Source organism: Martes martes, assembly GCF_963455335.1.
Source record: "Martes martes genome assembly, chromosome: 5".
Taxonomy (NCBI): Eukaryota; Metazoa; Chordata; class Mammalia; order Carnivora; family Mustelidae; genus Martes; species Martes martes.
The window spans coordinates 131,863,736-131,878,703 of NC_137892.1; the positions used below are offsets into that span (position 1 = coordinate 131,863,736).

Sequence of the window (14,968 nt, forward strand, 5' to 3'; positions counted from 1 at the left end):
AAAACTGGATTATTTTTCATCTCTGAATTTACCATTGCAACATCGTATTTTCAACAAATGTTTAGGGTTTAGGACTTTGTTCTGTTCCTTTTTTTTTTTTCCTGCTTGCTTAAGTGATTAATGAAACTATCCTGTGAGCACTGATCCACAGATTGAGAAGTTCCCAGCTTCCAAGACAAAGTATTCGCAACACTGTCCAAGACTGTTCCTTTTAAGTCATTAAGCCCTATAATGAAAATTGTATGCTACATTAAAGAGACCCCTAATTCACGTAATTCCAAGCAAACTCTAAGAAAACAATCTGAAAACAAAGGAAAGGTCATAAAATAGACAAAACCAAAGAAATAATACCATATACTATTTACTATCATCTCTCATTTCAGTGTTTTGTGGGTGCTGAATAACTGACTGCAAAGCAAAAAAAAAAAAGATATTATTGGTTTGGCTTTGACCCACTTTCCTTCTGTTCTATTTTCATTTGGAAACAAGTAACAAAGTGCAAAAATCAGAAAATTTGGTTTGAAAATTCTGTCCCATTGTTGTAAGCCCTCTATTTCCCAGGCACTTTGGACACTATCTCAAGTAAAGGGACTATAGAATCATGAAGAGGTTAATGTCTATATGACACCTGGACATAAAACAAATCATTCATTTGAGTTGGTTGTCCGGACACTCGAGACATTTTTCAGTTTAATACTGGATATTGTAGAACCACAGTGTGTGGCTTAGTAGACACCCAAAAGAATTCTTTGTCAGAACAAAAATTCAATTTTAGGGATTACTGATTAGCCACTCGGAGAGCATTCCATTCCCTCTCCCATAATAAAACTACTCTGTTCTGGTTTGGACTTGCACGTTTCTTCAGTAGATAATAAAATAACGAAACTAAGCATACTAGTATTATCAACAGATCCTGATATACGGCAGTACATCTGTTACCACAGCCTATCCAGAGAAGATTCCAAAATATGAAATGAGCAAACAAATAAAACATTCATTTAATGTTCATTTAATAATTATTTACTCATATGACTGTGCCAGGTTCATGGTCAGCCTCCATAAACACAAAGGCAAATCATCAATGGCATCTTAAAATACCTTCCTTGCAAAATGAGAATAGTATTCTCTACCTCCAGAATTAGCATGGGGACTAAATGAGCTAATATTTGTAAAGCACCCAGCGTTAATGCCTACAGTATATTATTGCCTGCTACTATGCCCAATTACATGCAGCTATTTCATTTTCATTATTATCATAAACCACTCTGAGCTGCTAAAGCCATGAAGAAACAATTTCTTATAATAAAGAAGCACAAGCCAAGAATCAAGGAAGATTAATGTGAAAAGTCGAAATCAGGGCAATTTAGAAGGAATGAAATTTTTTTTTTCTTTTTAATGACTTTATTTATTTGACAGAGAGAGAGAGATCACAAGTAGGCAGACAGGCAGGCGGGGGGGAGGGGGGGGAGTAGGCTCCCTGCTGAGCAGAGAGCCCCCTGAGATCATGACCTGAGCCGAAGGCAGAGGCCTTAACCCATTGAGCCACCCAGGCGCCCCAGGAACGAAAATTTCTATCTTCAAAATTGAAAAATACAGCAGGCTGGTTTTTGCTGTTGGCCTTGTTTGTTTTGTAATAAGATGGAGGAAGGGCGAGCATGCAGGAAAACAAACACCCCACACATCGCTGGTGAGAGCTCAGGCTGGAGAGTCCTTTCTGGAAATCAGTTCATTAATATCAACAGCCAACAAAAAGCCCTTACTCCATTCCCAAGGAAATAATCAAAACGCACAAGGAGGTACACTGAAGAGGAAAAAAACACTAATTATTAGTGATATAATTAAACAAAACGTAGAATATATTTGAATATAGGCTTATGAACAAAGACTGGAATTAGAATATTAAATTTGGAAATAGAATATTAAATGGCGTTACAAATGATTTATTTATCCTCTTCTACTCTCTTCCACATTTCCCACATTAAACATCTTTTACTTTTGTAACTGAATAGTATTTTTTAAAAAATTAAAGCTTCAATTGTCTTTGAATCCAAATTAATACAAGTTGCTATTCTGATCAGGGTGACACATATTGTCACAGAGAGCTACAAGAACACTTTATTATAGAGTACAGGAATAAAAAATAGCTATGATATGTGGCCAGTAAATGGCATGCCTGAGGTGGTGGAAATAGAAAGAAAAGAAAAAAAAAAAAAAGAAATATAGATAGCAGATCAAGAAATATGAAAGGAAAGAATAAGAGAAAGAGGGTATAGTTACAGAAATACCCGCAGGAGAAAGTCTTTTCAGCAAGTGCCTCTGACTACCTTATTCTAGTTACCGTCATAGAACTGCTACTGTTAAGTGTCTGTCGTTACTATAACTGACAATAATAAAAGAAACTAGGTGGAAGAAGAAGGGGGGAGGAAATAAAAAAGACAAATTTGGGAAACACTACAAATACCTAAGTAAAACCATTTAGGAAAAAAAACACTAAAGGCAAGAAGGCGCCTGTGATGATACTCCAAGAACTAGACACAGGTCCTCACCTCTCCCCATATCAGTATGCCACTGGCTTTGTTAAAATTCAAATCCTCCCATTTAATTTTAAAACCAGAGTTTTGACCAACCACAAGTTAAAGTAATAATGAAAATCTGCTGCCCCCTGCTGGTCATTCTAATTCACCAAATGAAGCAAAGTCAAACGAAGTGTTAAAAGTTCGTGTTTTTAAATTTTATTTTATTTTATTTTATTTTAAAGTGTTCCAAAATTTATCATTAATGCACCACACCCAGTGCTCCATGCAATATGTGCCCTCCTTAATACCCACCACCAGGCTCACCCAACCCCCACCCTTCTCCCCTCCAAAACCCTCAGTTTGTTTCTGAGAGTCCATAGTCTCTCACGGTTTGTCTCCCCTTCCGATTTCGTTTTTAAATGCTAAGTGAAATAAGTCAGTCAGAAAAAGACAAATACCATATGATTCCATTCACTCGTGGAGTTTAAGTAACAAAACAAACGAACAAAGGGGAAAAAAAAAAAAGACACAAACCAAGAAACAGACTATAGAGAACTGATGGTTACCAGAGTGGAAGTGGAAGTGGGTTGGGGGGGTGGGTGAAGTAGGTGATGGGGATTAAGGAGGACACCTATCATGATGAGCACTGAGTAATGTATAGAATTGTTGAATCACTATATTATACACCCAAACCTAATATAACACTGTATGTTAGCTATCCGGAATTAAAACAAAAACCTTTTAAAAGTTCATTTTTAGAGAAAACTATGTCTAAAACAACTGAATAAATTTTTCCTTCTTTATAACATTTGTTTTTTTAGAACCTCAAAGCCTGAAACTTTTCAAATAGGAGATACAAATTTCAAATAGGAGATACAAATAGGAGATCCAAATTTCCTGAACAACTTGAGAGATTTATTAAATTATTATTAAATCTTGTTAAAACCTCTTCCTTGGGGCTATCAAATCATTTGTTCTACAAAATGGCCAATGAAAACTGATTTTTTATTATAAAAAGATAACTCCAGTATTCAATTTACAAAGAGATTTTCAATTAATATATGTGAGGAATTCTGAATTATAAAATAAGGGGCTTTTTCCAGGTACCTGGGTGGCTTAGTCGGTTAAGCGGCTACCTTCAGCTCAGGTCGTGATCCCGGGGTCCTGGGATCAAGCCCCGGGTCAGGCTCCCTGCTCAGTGGGGAGTCTGCTTCTCCCTCTCTCCCCACCCCCTCCCCCTGTTTGTGCTCCCTTTCTCTCCCTCTCAAATGAATAAATAAAATCTTTTTTAAAAAAATAAAAAATAAATATAAAATAAAATAAGGGGCTTTTTAAGTATTGTAATAGAAGAACGGAGGTGGAAGAAGTATCCTTTCTCTGCTTGAACGACAAGCCAGCACAGTCATGATCTGACGTCACTCTGTTGCATGCTTGCCCTTCTGCAGTCATTCAGAACTATCATTTAGAAAACAGTTATCTACCATTTGAAAAAGTTCCCTAGTCAAACCTTTAATTATTTGCAGGTTATCTTCTTGCCATCCAGAAGAGAACTAGAAACAAAAAGGAAGCCAGGAAGTATTTATTTTCTTGATTTTTTTTTTCTTCTCTTTTTTAAAAAAAATCATGCTGACCACAGAACTTTAAGACAGGCACCTTCACAGATGACACGTGGGAGTGTAGACTGGAGCAAGCTCTCCCAAAAAACCACGGTAATAAGCAGAAAGAGCCGAGAAAAATGAGCAAACCTCTTTCACTTCGAGGAATCAATCCGAAGACAAAAACCAGAAGTGCCAAACATGTATTTATGGACAGAGAAAAATTAAAAACTCAAACATAAAAGGTAGAGCATTAGGGAAATATTAAATAAATTGTATATATCCAAATGATGGATTTGTATGAAGTGCCTTAAAATGGTATTTAAAAAGCATTTTAGGGCGCCTGGGTGGCTCAGTGGGTTAAAGCCTCTGCCTTCAGCTCAGGTCATGATCTCAGGGATCTGAGATCGAGTCCCACATCGGGCTTTCTGCTCAGCAGGGAGCCTGCTTCCTCCTCTCCCTGCCTGCCTCTCTGCCTACTTGTGATCTCTCTCTGGCAAAGAAATAAATAAAATCTTTTTAAAAAATTACTAAAAAAATAAATAAAAATAAAAAGCATTTTAAATAAGAAAATGACAAACGTATAGTAAGATGAAAAGAATAAAATGGAAAAGGGGTGTGGGGAGAGGGTAGCTGGGTGATGGGTATTAAGGAGGGCACATGTGGTGAGCACTGGGTGTTATATGCAACTAATGAATCGTTGAACACAGCATCAAAAACTTATGATGTACTATATGTTGGCTAACTAAACATAATAAAAAAAAGAAAGAAAAAGAATAAAATCTAAAACAGTATACAATACGATCAGACTAGTAAATACAGGGACACGTAATACAGAAAAGAAGCAGAATAGAAAGAAATAGACCAAAATCTTAAGTGCTTATCTCCAGATGGAGTCAGATTTTTTAGGTTGATATTTAATTTTCCTAATTATCTACACTTGGGGACCTTAAAAGCAGTCTTACAAATTCATTCAAATGAAACACTTGGACATTTCTACTGAAGAAAAATAAGAACTGACAGAGTCGTTTTTGACTGCAAGTAAAATCACCAACAGATCCTTATTTTCAGAACACCATTCCCTTTCTGTTCAAACACCAGTTTCTTACCACACACATGATGTAGGACAGGATGGCCCCCGAGGAGCCGATGAGCGCCCCCACGATGGTCAGCAGGTTGTTGTTCAGCAGGAAGCCCTCTGCACACAGGGCCCAGCCTGAGTAGCTGTTCAGCACAGTGATGACCACGGGCATGTCCGCACCCCCGATAGCCGCTGTCAACGTCACGCCCTAGGATGAAATCCAAAGTGGAAATCAAAATTAATAAAATAAAAATAAAACCTCTGACATTGGACATCTTGGTTTTTGATCATTCTGGTTTTCCAATTAATGTATTTACCTTGACGTTCCACGGCTGGGAATGACCAAGTGCCTCCCATCTGATCCCTTCTCCCACAGATATAACACAGGTAAGCACTGAACCACCTTCCTCTCCATCTCCCACCCCCGGAAATAGCCCTAAATCCCTAACAGGCAGTGACAAAAAGCAGGCAGAAACTAGACAGGGGTCTGCACTTGAGAAAAAGTAACAGCACTCAGTGAATTTCCCAGTTCTTACAGTGTTAACGTAAGGGCAGGCCCAGTGGTGCCAAAAGAAATAGCTAAATCCAAAATATATGCCCACAGTCTTGATAGTTTGAAGATCCAAGGATAGGTCTTAGGGTGACTATGGCAACTGGAAAGAGAAGGGAAGTTGTGGAGGGGCAGGCAAAAGAGAGGGAGCCCCAAATTTTATGTATGAACTCTGCCCAAAACTCTATGGACTTCAAACAAACCTGTGAAGGATAAAGTAATATCAGGTTTCAGCTGCCCCCACCATAAGGGAGCCAGATCTGAAATATGAATGCAGCCAAGTTAGCTGCCTACAAAAACAGACAAAAAATAATGGTCAATACTCTTTGGAGGAATATAACAGAATCCAAAGTCTCTCTAATACAACCCCAAATCACCAAACCCTGGAAAGGGAAAAGAATGATGAGGAGAAAGATTTTTGCTTTTTAGTCCACATACCTATGTATTTTGAGTTTCGGATGTGAATGCATTCACGTACCACTTAATGAAGTCAAAAGCCATTAAAATAGTCCACAAAACATTTTATCTTACTCATTCTCATACAAGCACAAAGTACCTCTTAAATATCAAATTCATCTCTTCTCAAAAACAGTAATTCTTAAAGTTTTGCTTTTCTATGCTGTTGGTTTTATTTTGAAACATTATGCTTTACTGGATTAAAAAAATACCAAAACCATTTTTATTTTGTTGCAAATAAAACAAAAACCAGTGCTACATACACCGGAAGAAAATGGACTGTCAGCAGTCAACAGAAAGAATTTTAAGTTAATTTTCAGACTTCTTTCTTTCTTTTTTTTTTTTTTTTAAGTAGGCTGCATGCCTGGTGCAGAGCCCAGCATGGAGCTTAAACTCACAACTGTGAGATTAAGACCTGAGCTGAGATCAAGATCAGACACTTAACTGACTGATCCACTCAGGAACCCCTACTTTTCAGATTTCTAAAGTTTCTCTGCCAAAATCAGGCCTCGTAGCATTACATAAAAATAAGTATCATTTTTAACACTGTAAATCTTGAGCCAAGCAGCCAGTATGTGTTTGATAAGCAATTACTATATGTATAATTTTGTGCTAAGCAATACAAATTATTTTAAAAACCTAAAACATGGGGCACCTGCATGGCTCAGTTGGTTAAGCATCTGCCTCCGGCTCAGGGTGTGATCCCAGAGTCCTGAGATCGAGCCCTGTACCAGTCTCCTTGCTCAGCGGGGAGCCTGCTTCTCTGGATCCTGCTCCCCCTGCCTATGTTCTCTCTCCCTCTTCCCGTCTCTCTGTCAAATAAATAAATGAGACCTTTGAAAAAATAAAAAATAAAAACCTAAAACACGTACCCTGTCTACAATGTGGACTCCAGGCGAGACAAACATGAAGGAATCTTCATGTTTGCAAAAAGCCCTATACACTGATATAATAAAATGTTTTACTGGGGCACACAGACAACTACAGAACACTGTGTGTATCAATATACAAATGCAAAATTGAGAGGGTGAGAGGAGGACCATACCGATCATTAAGGCTTCCCTGACCTCCCCCACTGAACACACAGGTTTATTAATGCATCTCATTTTATATAATTCTTTAACTTGGTACCACAGCTTCCAGTAAATGAGAGCGTAACTAATGCTCAAGGAGTATCTGATGCTTTTTGCATACAACCCAAAGCACTGTTTTTTGGGCCTTGTCACAGTAAGTAGGCACCTAATGAAAAGAATTGAAACACTCGGCTTTTTAAAATTCCCATCGATCCAGTGATCCACCCCAGAGCACTAAAGATGTCACCCGACAACTTTGAAAGGAACCATTCAGTGGAGAGAAAGAGTGGCTTCCTTCTTACACTTTCCTGGATTAGCCAGATTCTAAAAAGAAGAACGTGTACCATCATTCTGAGACATGTTTATTGCATCGAGGGTCTTGAAGAGCTAGAGACATGGTTAGACCGCACTCAGCTCCTCACTGAGGGCGTGCTGTCCACCCCAACTTCTTACCATGACAGCAGAGAGAGCCGACACAGAGCCCAGACAGGTAATGCCGGTGGTAAAGCTAGGGTCCATCATGAATGGGATTATCCCACCCACACTAGCCGTCAGCAGGCCTGCATTAAGTAAGTGCCTTCCGGGAAGAAGGAGTGGGGCGGATTTCAGGATACCTAGGACCAAGTGCAAGTCCGTCAGAAGCCAGCACATGTTGTGGAACACCAACCACCCCCCACACACACACACATACACACTCTTAAGTGCACGCCATTTAATCCTAAAGTATCAAAATTAAATATCAGGGAGGAAAAAAAACGGTCCTGAAACATAAAAGCAAATTAGGGCTCTTACACGTAACAAATGTTAACAGAAGTAGGAAAAGTATGGCTCAACTTAACTGTTCTTTACTTTGATCATACAACAATTTCTTTACTCTTTGTCCTAGCATCTTAAAAAATTACATTTTTCCCGTATGACCAACACAGAAGTTGTTAAGTGTGGTTTCATTTATTTAAAACTTCAAAACAGAGTCCTAGCACATTCACATTTCTGATTCTATCAACTGAGCCCAAGGGAGCAGAGCCCTGGTTTGCTAGTTGTTTTTGAAAACAAAAGCAGGAGACAAGGGCATTGGAGGCTTGAAGTGCTTTTGTGACTTTTAAGTTTCATGGAAGTTCTCTATTTAATTTCAATGGCTTGATTACTCAGAGGCAAAGACCAGATCTTTATATCACAAACTAGTTTCTCTATAGACTCACTTATTCACGAAAACACTGAAAACAGCCTCTGTGAGATTTGGAGGGTTTTTCCCCCCCACTTCTAATCTCATGGCTGACCTCGGCAGTAGCAGAAGATGGAAAGCCAGAGTCAAAAAAATGTGTCTGTGTTCAAAATAAGTACTGTATGTACGGTGATCACACAAACCTATTCAACAAGCTTCCCTCTACTCTGGAAAATGTATCAAGTTCATTTCTGTGAACAGGCATCTCTAACTAAGGATTTAGGAAGACGGAGTTTTGTTCACACGTATTATCAATTGTCAACTGGTCCCTCTACACAAATTTCTGTGCACTCATTTCCTCCACTGGCTGTCTGCAGAAGAACAGGTTCCATGTTTAGGAGATCTGTAAGGATGAATTCAGGAAAGCAATCTTTTACGTATTCATAATTTATATATGTTTATATATTTATGTATTTCCGAGTGCTATACAAATTCTTCACCTAACAGTTCTACCATGAAGCCATTTTCTGAAACCGAAACGGACCCTTGAGTCCCCTGAACAACAGCTGTTCCTCTGTTACGTGGAATCACTTACCCTGCAATTTTCCATAGGCAACAAGAGAGCCACTAAACGTGACACCGCCGATGTAAGTACCGAGGTAGGCCACGATCTTGGTGAGATTTGCTGCTGCGTCCATGGCAAAATGTGGATATTCGACAATGTACTCGGCTATGCAAGTGAGCACAGCTGCCAAACCTACTAAGCTGTGGAAAGCAGCAACTAATTGAGGTAAATCAGAAATCTGGATGCGCTTGGCAATTGTCAGTCCTGTTGGGAAATGCAGGTCAAAGAGAAATTAAAACTCAACAGACCTCTGAGAAACAACGACAATAAAGCCAACACCTGAATATTATTCAGCCATAAAAAGACAGAAATCTTACCATTCGCAATAATATTGATGAAGCTTGAGGGTATTATGCTAGGTGAAATAAGCCAAACAGAAAAATACAAATATCATATGATCTCACTTAGGAAATCTAAAAATAAAAAAAACCAAACCAGGGTACCTGGGTGGCTCAGTCAGGCATCCGACTCTTGGTTTCAGCTCGTGTCATGATCTCGGGGTCATGGGACTGAGCCCTGAATCAGACTCTGCTCTCAGTGGGGAGACTGCTTGTCCCTCTCCCTCTGCTCCTCCCCTGCTTACTCTCTCTCTCTCTCTCTCTCTCCCCCTCTCAGATAAATAAATACAATCTTAAAAAAAAACAACAAACAACAACAACCAACCAAGCTCATAGATACAGAGGACAGATTGGTGGCTGCCAGAGACAGGGGATGGGAGATGGGTAAAACAGGTGAAGCTTCCAGTTATAAAACAAGTCATATCTTGTCGATAGCATGTCAAGCATGTTGACGATAATTAATAATACTGTTTCACATATTTGAAAGTTGCTAAGAGAGTAGATCTTAAAAGTTCTCATCATAAGAAAGAAAATTCTGCAACTATGTATGGTGACAGATGCTTACTAGACTTATTGTGATCATTTTGCAATATATACAAATACAGAATTATTATTTTGGACATCTGAAACTAATATATTATGTCAACTTTACACCTCAATTTTATATTTTTTATTTTATTTTTGGAGAGAACACATGCATATGGGAAGGGGTAGAGGGAGAGTGAGAATCCCAAGCAGGCTCCACGCTGAGCACGGAGCCCAGTACAGGACTCGATCTCACCACCCTGAGATCATGATCTATTCTGAAATCAAAGAGTCGGATGCTTAAACAACAGAGCCACCCAGGTGCCCCAATTATACCTCAATTTTTTTTTAAAAAAAGGCCACATTTAAGGTTTTCCATCCTTGCCCCTAATAAGTATTTATCTGCTTCCTAGTCTGGGCTAAATATTCTCTTACAGGGACTGTACAGAAGGTAAGGACACTGATTACGTACCCTTTCAAAATAGCAGGTGTTCTCAACACACCTAACCAAGGTCCAACTCCAAAAACCCACACATACAACATTAACACATGCCTTTTCCATCACAACCTGCAAACACTCCCCAACACTTCTTCAGATTACCTGAGGCTCCAACCAAACCCTCACATTCTCCCCACAGCATGAATAACCCCAAGTGCTCTTCTCCATAAGCCAAGCCCTTGCTCCTGAACACAGGAGAAACAGCTGGGATAGGAAAGCCTGGGCTTTCAGGTGGGTGAGTGGGAGCCATGTCCAAAGGTAAAGAAATGCAAATACCCGGGTAGTTAATACCCAAATGAGGAGACTGTGAAAGAGCTACATGGCTCCAGGCAGGTGACAGAGAAGGGGTGCGCCTCAGAATATCTGCTAAGACCTTGTCTAGAGGTCCTCCTGCCATGAGCTTACAGCACATTGTCCTTGTTCCTCTCCAGGAGGAGAGGTCCAGGGACCACGAGGAAAGGACACAAAGCTTGGGGGGAAGTATGAAAAGAGGCCTAAAGCTACTGTTACACTGGTAAATATGCAACCACAAGCTTCTCTGGATAAAAACATGTGGTTATATAAATGTGTACCTGAGTTTTTAATGATATAAAGTAGCACATAATTTTCAAATAATAAAATATACGATACTCTTTATGGTAAACTCCATATTGCCAATTGACTTTCACGGGGTGTTTTTGTTGACTTTTGCCAAACTCTTCAATCTGTTACCAATCTAGTGTTTGCAACTGATGAAATGAGTGTAGTTCCCACGGGAGTGTTGGCTGACATTTTTGTTTGCACTAACAAGTAAGAGAAAAGTGAAACGAGATATATGTGAGAACCTCACTCACTGTCAACAATGTGAGCAACACCTTGACTCTGATAATAGTTTTCAAATATTGGAAGAATATTTGCTCAGTTTTTGGTGGTATTTACAAAGTAATGGCTACAGTCGCAGCACACTTTTATGTTTAAGCTGCACTATTAATATTTACTCCACCTCTTTCTTAGGTCTGAACAATCAACAAAACAATAAATGAAACCCAGATTTGTAACATTTGTCGATTTCCGTGGTATAAATGTAACCACCACGGTCAATTTCAAGCTACCCATGTATGTCACTAAAGGTGGAGTTGGGAAGAGATGGACAAAAGCCCACCTTCACACAACGTTTCTAAAAACAGATGTAATATGGGTAATCTCAAGAGCATAGAAAAAAAAATCTAACAAGTTAATTAGAAAGTTATGAATATGCTGTGAAATGTGTAAACCTGGCAATTCACAGACCTGTACCCCTGGGGATAAAAATACATTATATGTTTATTAAAATAAAAATTTTTTTAAAAAAGTTATGAATAATATAATTTGTGTATGATGTATTTATTTTGGTGAACAATCATAGTTGGTATAATTCTCATTAAAATAGAAACATTTTAGGGCCTCTGCTTTTGGCTCAGGTCATGATCTCAGGGTCCCGGGATCAAGCCCCACATCGGGCTCTCTGCTCAGCAGGGAGCCTGCTTTCCCCTCTCTCTCTGCCTGCCTCTCTGCCTACTTGTGATCTCTCTCTGTCAAATAAATAAATAAAACCTTTAAAATATATATATATAAACATTTTAAACGACTTAACATTGAGAAGGTAGATCAACTATGTCAAAAGAGTGAGCTAAAAAATGGGCATGTGTTCCCATAAAGGCAGAATTCCACAAGTGCTTACCAATGGTACCGCCCAAAGCCATTGCTCCAGACATCTGAGCTAACAGTTCTGGGGATGGTTTCAGGCCTCCAAGGGTGGCTGCCAGGCCTCCGGCCACCCCAATCATGCCCAATGCATTGCCAAGACGAGCTGTTCCCTGGGTGGAAAGGCCGGCCAGGGCACCAACACAGCAGAGACCTGAGCCCAGATACATGATCTTTTTAAAAGAAAGAGAAGAGAAAAGAGAAAGAAAGACTATCAAAACATCCAGTCTATTACCACAGGGAGAACTTCTCTTGAGGAAACACGATTTCCTACAAACAATTTTAAATTCAGACAATGGAGAGACCAGTAGGACTTCTTTGAATGTTTCAATATATGTTCCCATCCATTAGGAAAATTAACAAATTAAATATCTTAATTTGTACTTGCAATTATACCATTTATGAAAACTGGGGGGGGGGGGGGCTTGGATTTGTTAGCATGTACGAATGCATTAAAAAGTACCTAAATTTAAACAGAGTTATAATGGGATCTAGACCTGACCAAACACTGTAAAGGAGCCGACCCCTGATGCTATAAATGCCAGGGACCATAACATCCACTTTACTCAAGTCAGTCCCATGAGATTCATGGAAGTTGAAAGAATCATTATCCTCATTTTACAAAAGAGAAAACCAAAACTTAAGGTTACATAATTCTTCCAAGGTCACATGATCAGAAAATAGCAATTGCAGGATTCAGACATGGGTCTCTCTGACATACCACTCCAACTCTTCTCAAAAAAGATTTTGTTCACTCAACAAGTAAGAAATGTTGGAAACAGCAGGAACCAAGGGAGACATGTTCTTTCTGCTGTCAGTTGCAATCTCCCAGGAGGCATTAAAAAGTGATAAAAAAAAAAAATACTGAGTTCAGGACAAAGTTGAGTCTCTATTATAATCACATTGAGACATGGAACTTTCAAAGTTCAACTTGATTATTTCTGTTTTTCTGTAACATTCATTTTTACACTATCTTTTTTAAATGCATTGACATAACATCTCCTGGTTACAAGAGATGATATACTGAATTTGTAGGAGAAGAAAGTAAGTAGGAAAAAGACTAACAGTACTTAACAGAAAAATTTCAGATTCTCTTACAGATTATTTCATTGTATCCCCACAACAATCCATTCAGGTACAAAATAACCTTTTGACACTTTTTACAAGTGGAAAAATTGAGGGACAAACAGGTAAACCCACATTAGCACATTCAGGTAGCAGGCAAATCTGTTTCTAGAATCCAGGGTCTTGATTCTTAGGGGACAGAAATGCTCTCGTTGACCAAGATGTTTCTAGAGTTATTATTGTATTTGCTTGGTGGAGCCTGAGTTTGGGTAATGATGATGTTGAATCTAGTTGGAAAGAAAACATGGTGGAAAAATAAAAATTCTCAAGACAGCCTCTTACTTGTTCAATGTTATAACCACTAGAGAGGGCAGCTAGATATCCTCCAACAAAGGTAGCAGCAGGGAGCAGATACAGGTAATTGTATTCTGGGGGATCCGTGGGACGCTTGAACATGTCCAGCATTCTCTGGGTCACCAGAAATCCGCCTTATCAAAGTAAATATGAAACAGAAAGAGGTATTTTGAGCAACATGATTTTTAAACTGGTACAATTTCTCCATTTTAAAGACATCTTTATCACCAAGGGATAAATATATTAATAACATTTTAGAACCTCAAAATTAAAATTTATTCTATCACTCAAGCCAGTTTCATTGAAGGCAGGAAACCCTATATCCAGGAAGAAAACTTCCAACTATTTCTGCATGACTACAAATAAACAGGCATTCAAACAGCTTGAGAATGCAAAAGATCAAAGGCTAGTATTTTTTTCGAATAAGTTATTCTGTTTTGTTAAACCTGTAATAAGTGATAAAAGAAAAAAAAAATGCCACATCAACAGGAACCAGGTTTCTTGGAGCCATCAATTAATTTTTCGGCTACAACATAGCATCAAATGAGTTTACACAAGTGATGTGCTAGGCTTTGTTTTCAAAAACACAAGCTAGGATAAGGCAAAGGCTAAAATTTTATCTAATAGTATACTCATTTACAGATGTTATGGTGATAGCTACAAGTTAACTTAATTCAAAACCGCTTCAATAACTTCCCAGTTAACTTGCAGCAAGACAATCATTTTGCTTGTTTATTTTGGGGCACTGAGGGAGGGGGTGTTCTTTTATCAAACAGTTTCTAAAAATTACAAGTGGGCAAAAAAATTTTTCTTCACAGAGCGCATTCATGGTCTGAGTGAAACAATGTTTTAAGGCACAATTAAATTCGTGAAATTCAAATGTCTAAAGAAAATCCAAATGTCTATTCTGTATGGATTGATATTGGCTTCTCATGTCCCCATTAAAAATAGCACTCAAGGGGCGCCTGGGTGGCTCAGTGGGTTAAAGCCTCTGCCTTCGGCTCAGGTCATGATCCCAGGGTCCTGGGATCGAGCCCCGAGTCGGGCTCTCCACTCCGCGGGGAGCCTGCTTCCTCCTCTCTCTCTCTCTGCCTGCCTCTCTGCCTACTTGTGATCTCTCTCTCTCTCTCTCTCTCTGTCAAATAAAAAATAAAATCTTTAAAAAAAAAAAAAAATAGCACTCAAGGGCAACCCTGTCGGGACCCCTCTCACTCTCGAGAGCTTTTTCTGTGTCTTCACTTAATGAACTCCTAACACTCTATTCACTCTCTGTTGTCTGCAAGATTCATTTGACTCTGAGACAAGAACCTAATTCTCCCACTTCCCTTCTGCCCTTCCCCTCTACTCATGCCTTCCCTCTCTCTCTCTCAAATAAATAAATAAAATCTTTAAAAGAAAAAAAGAAAA

General features: G+C 38.9%; 1 protein-coding gene across 5 annotated transcripts in view; it reads right to left on the reverse strand.

The window, feature by feature from the left end:
• The window catches only part of NNT (nicotinamide nucleotide transhydrogenase), a 92,510-nt gene that overhangs the window by 27,807 nt on the left and 49,735 nt on the right, over positions 1 to 14,968 (reverse strand). For all 5 annotated transcript variants that reach the window (XM_080803546.1, XM_080803548.1, XM_080803545.1 and 2 more), the window contains exons 13-17: positions 13,550 to 13,695; positions 12,120 to 12,315; positions 9,029 to 9,262; positions 7,725 to 7,885; positions 5,221 to 5,400 (exon numbers count right to left, since the gene is read on the reverse strand). In XM_080803546.1, coding sequence (XP_080659672.1) covers positions 5,221 to 5,400; positions 7,725 to 7,885; positions 9,029 to 9,262; positions 12,120 to 12,315; positions 13,550 to 13,695 — 917 coding nt within the window. The remainder of the gene's footprint in view (positions 1 to 5,220; positions 5,401 to 7,724; positions 7,886 to 9,028; positions 9,263 to 12,119; positions 12,316 to 13,549; positions 13,696 to 14,968) is intronic.